A 21,622-nucleotide genomic window follows, 5' to 3' on the forward strand; every position below is an offset into this window, starting at 1 on the left:
TAAGGCAAAGGAAAATAGAGTTTTCACAATTCACAAAACAGAAATCAGAAACAAATCGGATCTTTCATATATGCAAAAATATTTACAAAGACCACTCAGGGTCTTACACAAAAAATCCAAAAAAGAAGAAAAAATTCTAAGTGCCTAATCTTCCCCGAGAGCCTCATCTTCATCCCCTCCACTCTCCGATCCACTCGAGCTCCCGGAACTATCATCATCAGAGAGTAAATCTTTGGCTTTGGCCTCTAGCACTTTCGCGTTCTCGATATCGGCAGTAAGGTCAAAACCACGAGCATGAATCTCTTCGAGAGTCTCTCTCCGAGGCTGGCATTTGGCATGCTCGGCAACGCAGAATGATCGGACCTGAGCTGCATCGGAAATTTCCTTTGCTCGAGCGAGCGGCTTCAGCATCAGCTCGGTAGACGGCCACGACCGCCTCCGCGTCGGCCTTTACTCTTTCTGCCTCAGATATGGCCTTTGTAAGCTCAGCGGCCAACCGAGTCTCGGGCTCCTCAATTTTCTTGGCTCGGGCCAAGCTCTCTTCCTTCATGCTTTGGAGTTGACGCTCAGTCGAAGATAGCTGGGCTCGAGCAGTATCTTTCTTCGAGGTGAGGCGGTCCATGTTCTGCTTCCACCCCAAAGTCTCTGCTTCTTTCGTCTTAGCCTCCTCGTGAAGATGCTCGATCTTTTTGGCCTTCTGCTGAACCTTCAGGATCAAAGTATTAGTCGCCATCCCTGAATCGACACACCAAACTTCTAAGAAAATTCTTCATTACCTGTTCGATCAAGTCAGTCTGCTCTTTGTGATCTTTCGCCAGTTCAGCTCGGAGGTCCTTGATCTCCTCTTCTTTTTGCCCACTGAAGAGTTTGAGGGCATCTCTCTCCTCCGTGAGCCTTTTGAGATCGGCCTCACATCGGTTCAGCTCAGCTCGGATTTGGAACTTCCCGATGAAGCGTCACGGCCTATGGAGAAAGGAAGAAAATCAGGCAAAAGGAAATAAAGGCAAACATAAAACTAATTGCGGGGGTTGAAGCCTACCTAGTTCAGGAGTCGCTGAGCCTCACGAAAATGATCGATGCATCCAGATCGGAAACATCATCGACCCTCATGAAGCAGCCACGGAATAAGTCATCCCCTTCGTGGGTCGTTCCCACATTGGGGGTCTCCATAGCCTGGGCCTCCTGAAATTGCCCCTCAAAAAATGTGGGGAGGGGCGGTGAATTATCGATGTTGATTGCCCCAAGCAAGACACTTGGGGCGCTCTCTCCTTTTCGGAGGGCCTCAAAACCGGACCCTTCATGCACACTCGCCGATTGTTCGTCACGGCGGACATGCACACTCGCCGATTGTTCGTCACGGCGAGAGACATCTTCAGCCTCCGATGACTCGGGGACTTTGCTCGGACCATCTTCCGAGATCTCCTCGGTCCGAAGATGAGCCTCCTCGACCATCACCGGCTCAGCTACCTTTGATGCTTCAGCGCTTCCCTTCTTTCGAGCCACCAGCTCATAGTCCGCATCGTCTTTCTCCTCTTTTCATCTCGTAGTTTCTGGGCTACGTCGGCGGGCAGAGCGGCAGTGTCATTCTTCGACTTACGAGCCTTGCTCTTTTTAGGCTTTGGAGTATCGGAAGGCGAAACCCTTTTCCTATTCTTATCCTTAGCCAGTTTCGGGGCCTCCTCTTCCCCAGGTGGGGGCGGCCTCATGACAGCATTGTCTCCGAGACCTGTATGGGAGGAAATCAAGTAAAATTAAAAGAGAAACATTTCACAGAAGGGCATCAAACACGGATAGAGAAGCTTACCGTGATTTTTGGCCTCCCATCGGTCCTTTGCCGAATCAAGCCACGAGCGCTCAGCGTACGAAGAGGTCGAGGCCAGTTTCCGAACCCAGCCTTCAAGGTTCGGGATTGCACTGGGAACCCAAGAAACCGCTACATCATAGGAAAGGATGTCAATACGAAAAGGCAAAAGAAACAAAATGGTAAACGGAAGCTATATGTGGGTTTGTACTTACGCTTCATGTTCCACTCTTCAGGGAATGGCATCTTCTCGGCCGGAATTATGTCGGAAGTCCACACTCGAACAAACCGGCCCATCCATCCTCGGTCATTGTCCTCATCTATGCTCGAGAACAGCACCTTGGTGGCCCGACGCTGAAGCCTCATTAGTCCGCCTCGATAAAGACGGTGGCTGTACATTCTAATGAGATGGTCGAGGGTAAAAGGCATCCCCTCGACTTTGCTCACAAAAATCGAAGCAAAATAGCTATGCGCTAGAAGGAAGGATGGATCTAGCCCAGGGTTATTTGGTATTAGCGGCAGAAATCGAGGATAACGGGGTCAACGGGACCCGGCGTAAAATGGTAAGTGTAAACACTCAAGAACCCTTTCACGTGGGTGGTGATGTCCTCTTCGGGGGTCGGAATCACCACCTCGTTATTTTCCCAATGGCAATCTTTTTTCACCTGCTCAAGATCGCTCTCAGTTATCGAGCATATGTATCTCGACATTGGCTCACATCGGCCAAGTACCGACGAGCTTTTCTCGACTTTAAAGTCGCAAGTAAGATTGCATGACCCAGGAACACACTCTTCGATGAGTGGCTCCATCGGCGTTTTATCGCCGGCCGGCCGCGATGAAGAGGCTTTTTCTTTTTGAGGAACATTTTTTTCAATGTCTTTGCCATTTTTTATGAGTTCAGGGAAAGAAGAAGATAAAACTTGTTGTTTGATGAGAAGGTTGGCAAACGAGATTTGAAGAATTGAAAAACTTGAAGGGAGAAGAAGTGCTTTGAAGATTAGAAGAGATTTTGGAAGTAAAGTTTGAGAAAATTATGAAGATAATCTATTTATAATATTTGCTATGATGGTTCAAAGGCACTAGTAGCCGACCATCAACTGGCGCTAATTAATGATCTTGGGAACCGCACCGACACGACACTTCGGTCGTTTCTATCGCTTACGTCATAAGAATGACGTCATAACACTCCAAGAAACGAGGGGAATATTGGTCGAAGTATAAAATCGAAGACTCAGTTCGTTTCTTCTCATTACACTCCAAGAAACGAATGGACTATCTGTATACGGTTAAAATCGGGCTTGCCCGATCTTGTTATTTAATCGAGACTAGGAGATCACGTCGAGGGTCAGCCTCGCAGTGGATCAGGCTATAGCACGAAGACGAGGTGTTGAGTTCAGGAATCGAGATGTCCGTCGAGACTAAGGCCAGTAGCAATCGAGACTAAGTATGACCGACTTCGAGTGGAGTGCAATAACAGAAAGGCGAGATATCGTAACCGGTTGAAGATCACGGCGAAAATCCCGGAACAGATCGAATCAATGGCGGTTATTTGTACCAATCATGGGATTTACTTCCGTAAATAGAATTGTACCGTAATTAGGATCCCTCTAATATATAAAGGGGAGTCCCCATCATCTGTAAAGGACCTTACATTCATACAGATCAAAGCAATATAATATTCTCTCTTTAATTTTCTTTTGTTTATCAACTTGCTGCTCTTTAACTGTTTTTGGTCTACCAAGCTCGAGGGTTCATGAGCTCGAGGGCATTGACCAAACGCTGGTTTGCTTTGTATTATTGTCAATTTGCATCACTTATCTTTACGTTTATCAATTGATATTAGGTGAAATCACGTATCCTTAAAACCATATTATAAGTTTAATTGTTACTCAATTTTTAGGGTAAACACAAAAATCATAGTAATGGTTTTCGATTTGTATATTTTATTGACTTTTAACAACTTAATTGATTATTCAGCAAGCAAACTGAACCAAAATCTCAAGTTAAACCTCTTCACACTATCCCATTCTAGTAAGCACTATCTTAAGAGTGCACTAGGAATAGAAGAAATCATTCAATAGGCTTTACAGAGCCCTAATGAGCCTAATCAACGCAAATATCGAGAGTTATTATGCTCAGTACCATTTGGTACAGTGAACTCATTTATATGAATGTTTTTAGACCTTAATGGATAAGTAGGATGAATGCAGTAAGTTAGGGTAAGAATGAAATTGTATTACAAAATGCGGGTAATAACATAAATAGATTAAAAAATCTTACCCTTTCATTTAGTACCTTAAATATTATCCACGACTATTGTCAAATTGACAATGGACTAAGGAGAAGAAAAAAAAGCATTTTATGTATGGTGGGAGGACTATACATTTTGTCGTCTAGTATTGTTCTCCTACTCAGATTATTTATTTTCTTTCATTCAATGAAACTACACAAGGTAGGGATAAGGTCTGCGTACACACTAACCTCCTCAGACCTCACTATGTGGGATTACACTAGGTATGTTATTGTTGTTGTAATGAAACTAAAATTTTCTTTTCTAAGGTGTATTTTGAGGTACAGATCACTATGCCTTAACCAAGAAAAAGACTTGGTCATGGATCGAAAGCAAGCATGGTTAGGATATAGGCACTCTGTTTGTCTCTGTATAGCAGTGTTGACATCAGATGATATAGGCTTTGTCTGCCATGGGATCTATAACTCCTCTGCAAAACTTCAACTAGATATAAAGACTTAGCTAGCATTTGGCCATAAATCCCAAATTTATTTTGAAAAATTTGATTTGGGTGAAGTTTGATTTGAAGATGAAAATGTGTTTGCACATATGTTTTCAAAACATATTTTCTAACTTTATTTTGGAAAAACATGTATATAATTCCCAAGTTTTGTGATTTTGGCCCAAAATCAGCTCAATAGCTGATTTTGGGATTTGAAATTTGGGATTTGGAATTTGGCCAAAATATGGGCAAAATTTATCGCCAAACATGAGTTTTGAAAATAAATCTCAAATTTATTTTGGCAAAACTCATGGCCAAACGGGGCTTAAATCCTGTTAATATGTTCAGAAAACCCCTTTGAATGAGTGCACTTATTTATGTGTTCTGAATACTGTCAGTAAATTCTACTAATGTAAATTCAGTACAGAAGGAACTCTGAGAGAAAGATTAGGTTTGAACTTCAACCCAATCAGCAAAATTGTACTTCAAGGTAGAATTTATTTACAAGGTTAACTTCAGAAACAAATAAGAAAAGCTATTTGAAACAGATTTTGAAGGTATGTTTCAGAAACTAAAATCTAACGCCATCAACGGGCATTTAGCTAATATCTTGAAGATATGTTTCCAGCTTTTCACGAGCAGGCACCGCAAAATATAAACAAATAAGAAAAGCTATTTGAAAGTACTTGCCATTCCCGACGAGGGAAAATGAAAAGAAAAGTATAAAGAGCTAAAAGTAGAATGAGTATACTACTTTCGTATGCTGAGGAAACAAGACAGTATAAACGAAAAAAGATAAAGTCAAAACTATCTCAATGATACAAGTAATCATTGACAGATAACAACGAAATATACAGGTAAATTTCACTTTCCCCATCTTGAGAGGATGAGTAAACCAATAGTGGTGAAACATGTCCCAGCAACAATACCAACTACTAAAGCAAAAGCATATACAAGACTTGGAAAGTTGAAGTATTTTTGGATTCTTCTTAGTCCTTTGTCAATGGCAGGTGCCAAAGCAGCTGCTCCTGCTACCCTAAATGGCCTTGTCACATTATTTCCCGCCCACATTGCGATTATAATCTGCCGTTATGAAGAGTGTGTTTTGAGCAAAGAAATAATGAAAATACACAAGTGGGGAATTGAAATAGCACACATCAAGTTGGGAAGTAAGCTGCAAATTGACACTATGAAACTTTCGAGTTTTCGTAAATGGTAGATCAATAGTAGCTGCTCAATGGAAAGACAATTTGGTATGCTACATCCTTAACTTGAAGTGGATACTCTATTACAAATGAGGATGCTAATTTATAAGCATGCATTCCGTATCCGAAATGTGAACAACACAAATTTGCTACTGCATTTCATGATGCTGTCATGAATCTTCCTTTTCTTTAGGTCAAAAATAAGGTCACCCCCTTTAACCTTTGCACCAAAAAGGTTAGAAAATCAGTTCTCCATTCCTTTAAGCCAAAACTAAGGCAATCTCTTCCTTTTATTAACTGGCCATTCCGTTTCTTCGGGCCAAAACTAAAGCTACCTTTTCCAAAGGTCATTCACCACATTCTTTAACATATATGAAAAGCAGTGTCTCAAACCTAGTGGACAATGTATCGGCTGCTGATGCATCCACTACTTTTAGCTCGACTTATATATACATTTACAATTTTCAATTTTTTTTGTGTGTGTGTATATATGCCAAGCTCAAAATCTTTGCCAGAAAGATATACAATGGTACATTCTACACCTAGAACCCTCACCAAAAAGGTGAAAGTTAAGGTAGCCAACCAAGGGTGGAATCGGTTTGGATGAATCTATTATTAGGAAATCCATTAAATATGTATAAATACTTAATTGTAACTAAAACGAGTTATGGGTTCAGCGACAAGATTTCCCGATTTAACTAGACTACTAAGAGGAGTAGTATATTAACATGAGTAGCTAAGCATTACTTACCCCCAAGAGGGCTTGGAGATTTGCAGCAGGATTATTCCCAGTACTTTTCTCATAGCCCAAGAATGCAAGCACAAAGAAGCTAGTGTATGTGACACCATCAAACAGACCATAAGCCAGAACAGCTGCAAGCCCCAGCTTCGCTAACTTTGCGCTCATCTCCGCTGAGTTTTCCTGATAAACAAACACCCAGTCAATTAACCAAATGCCAAACTGATTTTCACCAAAATAGGAGATGGGTGTTCTTTACCTTCCATTTCTTCCAAAACCCTTTGCTCTCTTGATTCTTATCCCACAAAAAGAAAAATATAAATAAGCAGAATATAGATCAGGAACATGGGATGTCTATGCGTGTGTGTGTATGTGTGTGTGTGAGAGAGAGAGAGAAACTTACATTTAATTCTTTGTTTTCTTGGAAAAAGCTATCGTCTGCAGTAGATCCCTGAGTCGGGGATGAACATTTGATTGAGAAATGCGAAAAAGGGCAAGTCTTGAAATTGCTCCTTTTTCCTTCAAGTTGTTGAAGTGATGGGAGGAAATAAGTGAAATGTGCAGTGCTGCGAGGAGAAAGCAAGAAGCTAATTGGGAATGGAGGAGCACTTGCCATTCCTGGAAAGACACAAGACCACATCTCTTCGACCACACTTTGCTTAATCCCATGCTCTGTACCCTTTTTTTTAGCACCCACCCATGTTTACATTAATTTATATGGCTTAATTATGAAATGTGATAAAAAAATTTAAAAAAATTAAGCAAACATTTGTTAATAAATTTTCTCCGCCATAAGCCACCATATTTCCCAAAAACACTTTACATTGTCAGGATCAGGAATTTCTCACCTTCGGGACCGTGATGGCGTCTAACATTTCACTTGCTAGGCACGCCAATATTAGATGTAGCTGTATACGGTCAAAATCGTATGCCTCCGATTTATAGGCTCGAGGGTCCGTCATGGACCCGAGCTCGGGTGAGGTCGAGATTCGAAACCAGCGGACCAAAATCAAGCTCGAAGACAAAGCGCAATGGCCGGAGATAGGAGTACGAGGAATACTAGGCCCGATTATGGTTTTGTCCAGAGCAAGCTAGATTCCTGCCACGTCCCCAAGGTCATGGCGCAAATCCCGGAATAAGATTGTACGGTTCCGTACTAGTCGGTTAGACAGCTGTAACAAGAATATTCCCTACTGTAAATAAAAATATTCCTTATTTAGGGTTCCCCTGTTATATAAAGGGGATCCCAATCATTTGTAAGACCATCTGGTCACTGAGAAAAGAATATACTCTACCTTTTTCGCATGTTTTTCATGAGCATTGTCCTTTAGCTCTATTATTCTTACTTTGCTTTTATTATTGTTCTTATTATACCAAGCTTACCTCGAGGTCCCCAAGCTCGAGGTCACTGTTGCTGAGTAACATTGGTTTGATTCACTTTTCTCTTTCACTTCTACTTCATACTTCCTAATTATTAATTGGTATTGAACTAAATCACGTATCTTTAAAACCACAAATCAAATTTAATTGTTACTTGTATTTTTGAGGTAAACAGTTTGGCGCCCACCGTGGGGCTAAAGATAATAGTGATTATTTCTTTACTAATTCTCGTTACATACGTTATCTTTACACTTTTTCTTGTCAAGATTTTTTGATTCTCAGGCTTAAACATGTCTAACACACAAAACGCACATATTCATGACAATGAGGGTCTTGGAGAAAATAGCGGTATAGGGGTCGTCGTACCACCCATAAACCCTGATGGAGTGCCAAATATGGAGCCAGTTGATATCAGTTCACATAATGCTCTAAACACGGATTCAGGCACGGACCCCGTAGGGAATGCACGCAGGGAAGCCCGACCAGGGGACAAAGGAACACCAGGAGTAGGAGATGGGAGAGTCAGTCTCCAAATGATATTCGAGATGCTGCAGGCTCAGCAAATCGCCATCGCTCAACTCCAAAGTCAAAATAAAACTCCGAGCATGGCTGAACATGAAAATAATCGATGTGCAGGGCAGCACCAGGAAGATCTAATGAAAACGGCTCGGGGACTGACCCCATGATTATGAAAATGCTCGAAGAGCTCACTAAGAGGATCGAATCCGGAGAAAAGAAAATTTAGGATAACGATAAGAAGGTGGAGACTTATAACTCCCGTGTAGACCAGATACTGGGGGCACCTCCAGTTTTGAAAGGTCTAGATGCCAAGAAGTTCATACAAAAACCATTCCCTCAGAGCACAGCCCCGATGCCCATTCCTAAGAAATTTCGCATGCCCGATATACCCAAATATAACGGGACAACCGACCCTAACGAACATATTACTTCATACACTTGTGGGATCAAAGGAAATGACTTGAATGATTATGAAATCGAGTCAGTGTTGTTGAAAAAGTTTGGGGAAACACTCTCAAAAGGAGCTATGATTTGGTATCACAACTTAGCTCCTAACTCTATTGATTCATTTGCTATGTTAGCAGACGCTTTCGTTAAAGCCCACGTCGGGGCCATAAAGGTCCACAAGAAAGTCGGATGTCTTCAAAATAAAATAAAGGAACAACGAGATGTTAAGGGAGTTCGTGTGCAGGTTTCAGATGGAAAGAATGGAACTACCGCCGGTCTCCGACGACTGGGCAGTACAGGCCTTCATGCAGGGTTTGAACGAGCGAAGCTCGATTTCTTCTCGACAACTAAAGCAGAACTTGATCGAGTATCCAGCTGTGACGTGGTCAGATGTGCACAACCGCTACCAGTCAAAAATCAGGGTTGAGGACGACCAATTAGGATCCCCCTCGGGTTCAGCTCATCCTAACAGGTTTGTGGCCAAGCCCCCGAGGGATACAAACAGGGAATCAAGATCGAACAGGGAAAGGTATCAACCGTATATCGATCGAAGGAACCACGGTTCAGGTCGAAACGCTCCTCGGAACGATCGGGGTCAAAGTTCTCGGGGACTCGTAAATAAAAATGGAGTCGATAAGCATACCGATCCCGCGGAGGCTCCTCGGTTATCGGAGTACTTTAGCATAGATGCATCAAGAATTGTGTCGGGTATTGGAAAAATCAAAGGCACCAAGTGGCCCGTGCCTATACAAACCAATCCTTCTCAAAGAAACCCGAACTTGATGTGCAAGTATCACGGTACACATGGCCATAGAACAGAAGATTGCCGGCAGCTAAGGGAAGAGGTGGCTCGACTGTTCAATGAGGGCCACCTTCGAGAATTTCTAAGTGATCGGGCTAAGAATCACTTCAGGGAGAGAGACGCAAGGAAAAATGAGCAAGAAGAACCACAACATGTAATCCACATGATCATTGGTGGAGTCGATGTCCCTCAACGACCTATATTCAAGTGCACCAATGTATCAATCACAAGAGAGAAACGGACATGGAGCTATGTGCCCGAGGACGTCCTATCGTTCTGTGACGAGGAAAAAGAAGACATATCTCAACCTCACAATGACGCCCTGGTAATATCAATCCTTATAAATAAAATTCAAGTTAAACGTGTTTTAGTGGGTCTAGGTAGCTCAGCGAACATAATCAGATCGAGGGTCGTAGAACAACTCGGGCTGCAAGATCAGATTGTACCTGCATCCCGGGTGCTGAATAGCTTCAACATGGAAAGCGAAACAACGAAGGGAGAGGTTATCTTGCCAGTAAACGTAGTCGGGACCGTACAAGATACCAGGTTCCATGTCATCGAAGGTGACATGAGGTATAACGCACTCATCGGGAGACCATGGATACACAATATGAGGGCAGTGCCTTCAACTCTTCACCAGATGATGAAATTCCCAACAGAGGAAGGAGTGAAAACAGTCCACAGAGAACAGCATGCTGCAAAAGAGATTTTTGCAATCGAGGAAGTGGTGCCGATACCAGAACCCTTGGCCTCAGAGAAATCAAGCTTCAAAGATAAGCAGGCGGCTAAATAGCGACCACAGCTCACGACCTCGATGGAATCGGAACAACAGGTAATCGAAGGCGAAGAAGAGGACTTCCTTATACCTCAAACCTCCGTCGTTCCAAAAGAGTCTGGTGCTACCAAATCAACCGCCCGAGAGAAAGGTACACCTGGGAACGGGATTAACCCCCGAACTCAGGAAAAAACTCATTTAGTTTCTTATTGATAATGTGAATTGCTTTGCTTGGTCCCATTTAGATATAATAAGGATCCCACCGGAAACCGCCAGACATCGGTTGAGCACCGATCCCAAGTTCAAACCAGACGTACCAACGTCCAGTTAACAGGATGTCCGAAGAACAAACAGGTAAAACAATGAAAGCCTATTGATGATATGACTGGTTAAGTTCCTGCACGCAGAGGACCATTTTAATTCATTTGCAGGAAACATTCAAAGTTTCCAGGCAATGCGACACGAAGCTTAACCCAGGGAAATGTGCCTTTGAAGTTGGCTCGGGTAAGTTTCTCGGCTTCATGGTGTCAAATCGGGGTATCGAAATCATCCCCGACAGGATCAAGGCTATCGAAGATATCACGATCGTGGATAGCAGGAAAAGACCGTACCGAGTCCTCAGAGTTGTTGGTAAAGGGTTTTACAAACTCGGCATAGTGGAAGCTCTCGAAGGCGCGCGATCTCAAAGACACTCTTTTTGCACGAAGGCCTTAGGTTTTAAAGCATACGTTGCGCTCTTTTTCCCTTAGCTCGGATTTTGTCCCAAATGGGTTTTACCGGCAAGGTTTTTAACGAGGCAACAATTATGTGCTACCTAAGAAGAACTCAACAGTATCCAAGGCTTCTTTTCAATCAACCTCGAATACTAGGGGGGGGCATTGCCCTCGGAGATTATATTTTCAAGAAAAATACTTCACGCCTAAGAGGGCCTCGATAGGAAAACTTTGTAATAGGCCAAACGATCAGATGAACCGTGTCCATATAGAATAGTCGAGCCTTGACGGCAAAACATGTACGCATGTATCAAATTACTTGAAGAAGCATTGTGTTTATATCAAACACACTTTGCGTCTCAAAGAAGTCTACTATTATACGAGCTCTACACTTATAATCCTACGGGAAACGGCTTAAGAGCCAAAGCATAGAAACACCCCCGAATACGCGGGGACTGCCATTGACAGCCAATACACCCGAGTCACCAAAAACTCGGACTCATAAGACCTCAAAGAGGCATCCCCTCGAAACAAAGGCCAAGGCCAATATACTCGGGGACTAACTTTTCGAACAAGTCTGTAAAGTTATCGGGTAACAAGTCCAAGCGGCATTCCCAAAGGCTACAGACATATTAAAGACTACGGTCATGTAAAAAGGCTACGGCCTAAATATGCGGCTTAGAGACGTACGACTTTCGCTATAAATAAAAGGACTTCAAACACTTTGTAAAAACCGGTTAAATCAGTCTACCCTCGGCAAAAGCAAAATATAATGGGCTTCGATAAATTCAGCCCCCGAATAATTTAATGGGCTTCGATAAATTCAGCCTTTGAACAATTTAAAGGCTTCGATAATATCAGCCCTCGAACAATTTAAAGGTTTCAATAATATCAGCCCTCGATAAAACCTCAAGAGGTATTCGATTATCAGTACACAAATGAGGTCTCGATACGTCGAACCTTCGAAAAACCCAACGGGTACAAAAAACACATGCTAAGGCATAACTAAATTTTCACTTAAGTCTTTTAGCCTAAATGAGGGAAAAATTATATAGCCATTCTAGAGGCCGAATCGGCCCAACTTAAAGAGCCTAAGGGCCGATATATGAGAGCCTAAGAGCCAACTTCGAAAAGCTTAAGGCCAAAAACATATAGCTCGAGACTCCGTTCTCACTCGACCCGGACTCAAGAGTCACGATATCCCGAGCTCACATCGGATCGATTTAAATTTAGCCCGAAGATTATTATACCTTTCGATAAAGACCTAATGGTTTATTATTTTCCAAATCCGAATCAATACTCGGACTGATTGTTTGAAATATCAAAATCTTTCGCAAATAAAAACAAAATTCAACACAAACTGAGGATAGAGTGAAAAGATACTTTATATTCATAAGGGATGTTTTACAAAACATACTTACAACGCCCGCATGGGGCCCTTGCACAGAAAAGAAAAAGAGAACCTAATCTATTTTCGGGGTCATATCCCCGGGAGCGCCACCTTCGGCAGCTCTATCTTCAGGAGCCTCCTCTCCCTCGGGAACATCTTCTTCACCTTCCCCGTCCCCGGAGCTACTCGCTACATCCTCATCATCGGAAGAGGCAAGAAACCGGGCATCGGTTTCCCGTGCCTTTGCCTCAGCTATCTCCTCGGCAAGGTTGAACCCTCGGGCATGGATTTCTTCGAGAGTCTCCCTCCGGGCCTGACACTTGGCCAGCTCATTGCTCTATTTTTCCCGGTCGGAGGCCTCCCTCAACTCATCTTGAACGGTCGATGTCACGCCCCAACCTCGGGAGGCGCGACCGGTGCTCAATCGAGTGAACCCAACTGAGCAAGACTTTTGAACACTTTCTACCCAACTCACTATGACCAAGAAAACCATGCTTTCATTTATTTATACAGTAGGAAAGATCGTACATATATCATTGCTAGTTCATTTCATATTACAACATTTAAACCATAGTTAAGTTTCCAAGATTTCATACAGTTACAGTTTAGAATAACAACACGGTTCATTGACCCATCCATCACCCGTACATAACCCACACAAACGTCTACGGAGCCTCTAAAGATGCAAAAGACAGTTATGATAATGCCGGCAACAAGGCCCCGGCTACACCTCAAAAAGTGGAAATTTATAACAAAAGATATACTGCATAACCCCTGGAAGAAAAGGGGATCACCAAGGTTGCTGAGTGGAGGATGCTCCGCTACCTACGATCGGCACTGTTTGCTATGGAGCCACCTACATCCATTCAAAGATGTAGCGCCCCCGGCAAAAGGGACGTTAGTACCATGGAATAGTACTAGTATGTATAACTAAACACCATCTCATTAGAAAGAACTATCATACAAGAACAAAGAAACCATAAGGATCAATCAAAAGCTTTAAACGATCACCACATCATCAAATAAAAGGATCATATAACTTTCACATAATTTCCATAGCTTTAGGTTGGGGCAATTAATACTGTTCATCATCATTCACAATACCATCGCTTTCTTGCGCGGAGTCCGATCACGACCCAGTCGGCTAGGTTGCCTCATTTGAGACATGTATCTCAATCATAATCTCATTCTCACTTTCCGGATTCAATATCAGCACAATACCACCATGTTTACGGCATGGCATCCGATCACGGCCCGATCGGCTAGGCCGTCTTACCAAGACATTGTTCCTTTTTCATTAGTCATCTAATTTCAATCTTTATTTCACATATATCAATTCATAGGCACTTGGGGCCACAATTATCACATCATACTTGGCACTAGGCCATATTTCATAACTCAAGCTCTTTTTCCCCATATTTCACATCATTTCCACTTTCAACGTTAACCTTGCAATTTAGGATGATAGGCACATACAAGAGCAATTCAAGTTGTAAGCATAGAGAAGATTTCACATAGTTTGGCATAACAATCTCAGTTTAAACTTGACTTGAAGTCTAGGTATTTCAACACATGGTTCACATTCTTCACACACCCTTAAATTACCAAGAATAGTATATTGAACACATTGAGACACACCTTTCGCATATATCTTTGCAACACCAATTCTGTGAAACAACAATCAACACATCAATCAAATTTCGGTTTTACAACATTTGCATGGACACCAAAGGAGCTCAATTTCTAAGAAGAGGGGGTTTTAGCCATACATACCTCAATAGAGCTTTCCTTAAATTCTTACAAAATTTCGGAACTCTTAGCAACTTCGATCTATTTTGTGAAAATTACAAGTTGAACGAAAAACTAGAGAGATGATTAAGATTCTAGCTCATTTGAGTATATTATCAAGCACTAAGTGTGCATTGTAACTTTAGGACCTTTTTGTGAGAGATTTTTTATCATCCTACACCCCATTTGTTACATTTTTAGCTCACAATCTCCCCATTACCCTATTATCATTCATGCATGCAAGATAATCAATCCTTATACCCATGAACCCACTTGTTAATCACTTATTTTAATAGGAATTTTGAAATCAAGGTTAGGGCACAAGTTCTTACCTCTTAGGATGAAGGCCTAGCAATTTTACTTGAAAATCTTCAAAGATTTGGGCAAGGATTGTAGTGACTTGGTGAGAATTAGTTTCTCCCTCTAGAACTCCTTATCTCACTCTAAATGCAGTAGAAAATAGCATAAAAGGGTCTAATGGGGTATTTTTAATGAGATGGGGTCGGGTTTTAAAAGTTAGAAAATAGGAGCCCCGACTCAATCTGCAGTCGCATAACTGATATGCGGCCCGCAAAAGGAACCGCAAAATGGCCCTCAAAACTTGAACATTCTGCCCGGGTATGCGACAAAAATGTAGTCCGCATACCTGTTGTGAGGTCGCATAATGCACCGCAGAACTGCCCCTCGCAAAATTCCAAGGAGGTTATGCGATGACTATGCGGCCCGCATATTGATTATGCGATCGCATAATTGGACGCATAGTTGACCTCAAAACTAACCAACATCATGCCTCACTCTGCGGCAACTATGTGGTCCGCATAGCTATTATGCAACCGCATAATGGACCGCAGAAACGTGTTTTTCTGAAAAACATTTTTCCTTAAATTTTTAATGCACAGATCAATCCAAAAGGTTCGAACTTTGTAAATTTCTAACACATATTCCTAACTTGGCACTACGAGATTTCGGGTTTTGAGTAAAAATTTCACGGGGCCTTACAGTCGCGGCATCCCTTAAGTACATGGCAATGGATTTATCGGCCGCAGCCTTTGTCTTCTCAGCTACAGCCTTAGCCTGCAAAGCTTCGGCCCGGGCTCTAGCGAGCTCTACCTCTAACTCCTCAATCTTCTTGGAGCTGAGTTTCAGCCGAGGCCAGTTGGGCTGTGACAGCTTCCTTATCGGCAGCGAGTTGATCCATGTTCTTCTTCCACCTATGGAAATCAGCTTTAACTTGATCAACCTCGCTCCGGAGCTGCCCAATCATCGCCAATTTTTGCTGCAGCTGAGATACCGAAGTGTTAGCCTCCGAAGTAGGTCCAAGAAGACCGTACCCTGTTAATATCGCGGTTACCTGTTCATCTATCTCGTCCTCGTTTTTCTGGGCTTTGGCCAACTCAGCCCGAAGAGCCTTAAGCTCCTCCTCCTTTTGGCTACACAGGAGCCTCAGGGCCTTCTCTTCGCCCGAAACTTCTTGAGCTCGGCCTCGCATTGGCTCAGCTCAGTCTACGCTTTACGATGGCCTATATATAAAGTAAAGATGTATCAGTCAAGGGAAAAGAAAGAAAGAGAAAAGTACGAATATGAAAAGTAAGTGTTTTACCTGAGAGAGGAGATGCTGAGCCTCTTCGAAGAGGGCGGAAGCATCGTTGAGGTCGGCGGTATCATCGATCCCAACAAAGCAACTCTGAAAGGGATCCTCTCCAAGGGCCTTGCTTGGGTCGGGCATACGCAGAGTATTAGCTTCCTCTATTGCCCCCTCAGAATAAGTTGGCAAAGAAAGGGAGTGACCTGTTGTCATGGCTCCGAGCTCAGGGCGTTCTCATTAACTTCGGGGGTCTCAGCATTTGCCCCTTCCGGCATATTTGATGAAGGCGGAGGGACGATCTTAACCTCCGGGGACACGGGGGCCTTGCCCGACCTTTTTTCGGGGTTCCCTCACCACAAGATAAGGTCTCTAGTTCGGAGGGCTTGGCGGCCTCGATGGGTTTCCTGGCTCGAGGCACCAGCGCCGACTCTTCACCATCGTCTTCTTCGTTGTCCGGGGAACAGTGGGCCGAATATGCGCCCGCTTGAGCAAACCTCTTCCGCAGCCTCCGAGCAGGGGTTTTCTTATCTTGAGGGTCTTCAGGCTTCGAAACCCTCTTCCTTTTATTGTCCTTCTCCGATTTTGGAATCGAAGGCTTGGTCTTTTCCCCGGGCGGAGCCAGCCTCATCTCGGATGCGTCTCCAAGCCTGCACAAGTAAACGTGAGTAAGTTGACGCCACCAATATATGAAAAGTGTTTGAAACTTGGGAAAAACACTTACCATGGTTCTTGGCCTCCCACTGGCCCTTCGATAATTCACACCACTTGCGCTCGTCGTAGGAAGAGGTGGCAGCTAACTTTCGGACCCAATCCTCGAGGTCCGGCACCGCGAGGGGCGCCCAGGTAGTGGCTTCCAAAAGAAGGGTAAAGGCATTATGAAATGTGGAAGCAGAACATGAATAGATACCGAGGAAAAGAACTCCACTTACGATTGAAGTTCCACCTCTCCGGGAATGGCATTTTATCCCCGTTGGATGATATCCGAAGTTCTTACTCTGACGAACCGGCTCATCCAACCTCGATCTTTGGTCTCATCAGTACTGGCAAAGAAGGCTTTCATTGTTCGATGTTGCAACTTGATAAGCCCTCGAAATAGCTGGGGCCGATATAATCGAATCAGGTGGCTGAGGGTGAATTCCAACCCCTCAACCTTTTCGAAAAAGATGCGCAGCATGATCACGATGCGCCAAAAAGAGGAGTGAATCTGGATGAGGGTGACTTCATACGTTTTGCAGAAATCGATCACCACCGGGTCAAGGGGACCCAGTGTGAAGGGGTAAGTGTAAACACTTAAAAAACCTTCCACATGGGTAGTAGTGCTTTCCCCGGGGGTTGGGATCTGAACAACGACCTCATCTCCCCAGCCGCAGTCCTTCCTCACATCTTCAAGATGCTTCTCCGATATCAAACTAATATATCGAGATGCATGCTCGCATCATCCTGGGACATCGAGGGGATTTTCAATACTGAAGTCCTTCTTAATCACACAAGGGCCGGGGGTGATCTCCTCAAGAGTTGGCAGCACCACCGGTTTGGCCGGACGGGAGGTAGAAGAAGATGACGCTTTATCCTTTTTGGGGACCGTTTTGGACGTTTTAGCCATGATTTTAAGCCAAAGAATACAGGTTGTATCAAAATGTGGTGTTTTTCGCAAGAACTTGGCGTTTTCCTACGCCCAAAGAGGCGGTGGAAACAGGTGATAGAGAGAAAGAGACGAGGAAGAGAAAGATGTAAAGAAAGAGCAAAGTTCTCAACTCAAAAGAATAGCTACATATTTATAGAAGGGCAACGACGATTCGGCGGTGCTAGTGGCCGACCAATACTAGCGTGCATTCAATATTTTGGGTAAGTGGACCGACGGGATGTTTCAGTCACTTCGAATGCCTGTGTCACGCGAAGGACGTCATCATTAAAGACTTCGGGAAAGCAAGGATCAAATTGTTTCTTATCATCTCATTCTAAGAAATGCGGGGACTATCTGTATATGGTCAAAATTGTATGCCTCCGATTTTTAGGCTCGAGGGTCCGTCATGGACCAAAGCTCGGGTAAGGTTGAGATTCGAGACCAGCGGACCAAAAATCAAGCTCGAAGACAAAGCGCAATGCCCGGAGATAGGAGTACGAGTAATACCAGGCCCGAGTATGCCCGACTCCGAAATAGTACCGTTATGGATTTGTACCAGAGCAAGATTCCTGCCACGTCCCCAAGGTCATGGCGCGAATCTCGGAATAAGATTGTACGATTCCGTACTAGTCAGTTAGACAGCTGTAACAAGAATATTCCCTACTGTAAATAGAAATATTCCTTATATAAGGTTCCCCTGTTATATAAAGGGGATCCCAATCATTTGTAAGGCCATCTGGTCACTGAGAAAAGAATGTACTCTACCTTTTTCGCCTACTTTTCATCAGCATTGTCCTTTAGTTCTATTGTTCTTACTTTGCTTTTATTATTGTTCTTATTTTACCAAGCTTACCTCGAGGTCCCCAAGCTCGAGGTCACTGTTGCTGAGTAACATTGGTTTGATTCACTTTTCTCTTTCACTTCTACTTCATACTTCCTAATTATTAATTGGTATTGAACTAAATTACGTATCTTTAAAACCACAAATCAAATTTAATTGTTACTCGTATTTTCGAGGTAAACAGTAGTTATTAACCATTTTTAGCAATTCAAATCAAATGAAAACTAATAAGCTGAAATAGAGTAATTAAACTGATAAACGGCGATATCCAACTACAAACCCCAGAACTGGTGTCACGAATACACGAGCGTCTAGAGTACTACAAATAATAGTTTGAATGAAAGCATGACTCTCTGAATTGAAATAAACAGCTAAGGCAATTTAGAAGGAGACTTCAGGGTTGCGAACGCTATGCAGCTGTACCTCAAGTCTCCGTCAAGAATTGGATCCGAGTGAATCTACTGGACGCCGCTGGATCCCGTTCCGAAATCTGCACAAGAAGTGCAGAGTGTAGTATGAGTACAACTGACCCCATATACTTTGTAAGTGCTGTCACACCTCCTTTTTTTCATACTTACCCCGAAGGATAATGTATAAGGGAGTTTTTCCATTTAAAGTGACATTATTCGAAATGGGATTATTTATTTGATTTTTAGAGTCGCCACTTGGGAAAGGATTGGCTTTTGGTGTCCCAAGTCACCGGTTTAGCTTGAATCCCAAATCGTGGAAAATTGTCGACTTCGCATGAAATGCACACCCGTATTTAAGAAGGTAAAATTATTAAAAGCGCGCCTAAAGTGGCTAGCGTGTTATTATCTTTGCGGGAGGCCGTGAAATTCACTAAACGGCACGCCCCGAATTCTAAGTATTTTAATATAAGCATTTAATGAGGGCCCCGCAATTTATACATTTTGTTTGGCGAGGCGCGTCTCATCTTATTATTTAAAGGCCATCCTAGAGCAAGCTATGATTTTCTATTTAATTTTGTCTCTAAATAATCCTAATTAATCAATTTTATCAATTGCCATTATTTAAAGTGATCAAGGAATTTGGACCTCAAGTTCAAGTCCACACTTGAACAAGAGGCAAACCTCTTAACTCAAGCATGCTACTTAACTAGGAGGCCCAAAACCTATGTTGTAAATTTAATCCCGTGATCTTAACATAAGTCCCAACCTTCAGCATTTTTGGGCTTCAAACTTAGCCCCATAAAAGGAATTTTCAACCAGCTTGGTAAGAAACTGTTTGGTAATAGGCCTGCGATCAGGCCTAAATGAGAGGGGAAAACTGTTTGACACTGGGCCTTAAACAGATTCAGGCCCAGGTCTGATTCAAGCTGAAACGGTAACGTTTGGGCTTCGAAAAGGTGGCCCAGGCCTGTAGCATGAGGCTGCCACAACCAAATATATAAACTCCCATCTATCAATTAAGTTCACAGCTATTCTTTAATGGAGGATTGACTTAACTTTCAAATATTGATTCTTATCTGGCAACCTCAAACCTAATTATCAAAGAGACATATAACTCCTAAATTTCGCCCAATGTAAACTAGATTAATACATTCCCTGGACTGTTTTGTATGATTTGAACCTGTAAATGAACTGTTAAGCTATTTCTGTATTTGAATACACAACAGATTTGATTTAACACTAATATGAACGAATATCCATTCTGAACTCAGTTTTGAATTGATAACTCCTTTTGAATTTAACTGTGCATGGACATAACAATTACACCTGACTTAAACGTACTTAATGCTTTTCATAACACCTTAACACTTTATTATCTAACACATGCGTGTTTATGGTTTCGGCACCAATTTCAGGCTGGTAACAGGTTTTCAACACAAAAATGAACTCATATGAGGGGTCAAGCTATATTATGGCTAGCACTAGATAAAAGCTTCAGCTAAGGACCAAAATCAAAACACACTGAGAATCTAACTATTGCTACTACACTGAGAATCCAATTATACAGTCCAGGTTTATATACATACAAATCGAAAGTTAAATTATGTCTAAAATCTGTTAACTATTAACATGTAACAGTCTAACAAGCACAGTCTAAGGAGCAAATAGGCGAGTATTTCCATTTCATTTCCAACTTGAAAGGCTACATCGAATCAAATCCAAGGTGTGTACCTGGAAACTGAATTTCAACAAGAAGAGATGAGGATCAGCAGCAGATCAAGCAGTTAGCAGAGCAAGTAACAAGTCACAGCAGCAATTTTAACCCAGGAATGTGTAACAGAAGTACAACACCAAAATGAACCCAAAATAACTCGATTGAAACCAAAAACCCACTCGAAATCAATCCTAGCAGATCTCTGAAGCTTCAGCCATCAGAAACAAATCAAAAAGCTTTGAAATAACCCCTAAACGACTTGAAATTGAATCTAGGACCAAACATAGACTTGCAATCAATCTAAAATCTCAATGTAACAGTAGATTTTTGGATTTTCTGTTGTTTTTGTTGTTTTTTTTTTGTTTTTGGAGGAAAATAAGATCTAAGAGAAGTTTTTGAATTTGAAATTCGAAATTTGAGCTGATGAATACTTGTGAAAATGGAGGAAATTTTCAGAGCTTCCAAACTTCTAGAAACTTTGAGGGATTTTTCAGATGTCCAAAATTGTAATCTAAGGCACTAGACATGCCTTTTATAGGCATAAAAAAGGGGCAGAAGGTTCTGGAAATTTTTACTAATTTTTTCCCCTTTTTATTTTCAGAAATTATACTTTAATCCCTAATTTTATGGCTTGTTGCCCAAGTTACTGCATTAAAAATGCAGAAACTTACACTAAGGCCCCCTTCTAGAAGGTTCTAGGGTGTTCTAGCTTTGTTTTCCTACCTATGGAATGCCTATACTACCCTTACTTGAATTCTAAAATTACCATGTCTTAACAAACCAGCCCGTTTTGGATGCCTAAACTACCCTTGATTGCCCCTGAAATTACTAAATAACCCAAACCCCTTTTGTTCTAGTTAAGATTCAACTATAGTTAATTAAAGACTAAGCTATTCAGTTATATCCAATCATCTAGGCCTAATTACTTTAAAAATACTGAATTAAAGAACAATTATTGATGAAATTGAAACAGATTAACTAGACTAATTAAACTATGAACTATTGATTCAATCAAGCAAAAATCAAACAGACAATCAAAAGGAAAATCAAGCACAAAATTAGAACACAAAATCAGAACAAACTGACCAAAACTAAAACGAAAATTAAACTAGAAATTAGCAATTATGAGAACAGAAACAAAAAGAAAAAGGTTAAAC

At 42.2% G+C, this 21,622-nt stretch overlaps 1 protein-coding gene across 2 annotated transcripts; it reads right to left on the reverse strand.

Annotated features, from left to right (window-relative positions):
• LOC109226877 lies at positions 5,257–7,166 on the reverse strand. Of its 2 annotated transcripts, XM_019391768.1 has the most exons (4): positions 6,881–7,166; positions 6,737–6,772; positions 6,490–6,660; positions 5,257–5,616 (listed from the first exon to the last, which is right to left on the reverse strand). In XM_019391768.1, the coding sequence occupies exons 1-4, from the start codon at positions 7,115–7,117 to the stop codon at positions 5,398–5,400; spliced, it is 663 nt and encodes a 220-aa protein (XP_019247313.1). In that variant the 5' UTR covers positions 7,118–7,166; the 3' UTR covers positions 5,257–5,397. The 2 variants fall into 2 exon arrangements, with proteins under 2 accessions (XP_019247313.1, XP_019247314.1); XM_019391769.1 differs by lacking the exon at positions 6,737–6,772.

Source organism: Nicotiana attenuata, chromosome 6 (assembly GCF_001879085.1).
Source record: "Nicotiana attenuata strain UT chromosome 6, NIATTr2, whole genome shotgun sequence".
NCBI classification, from domain to species: domain Eukaryota; kingdom Viridiplantae; phylum Streptophyta; class Magnoliopsida; order Solanales; family Solanaceae; genus Nicotiana; species Nicotiana attenuata.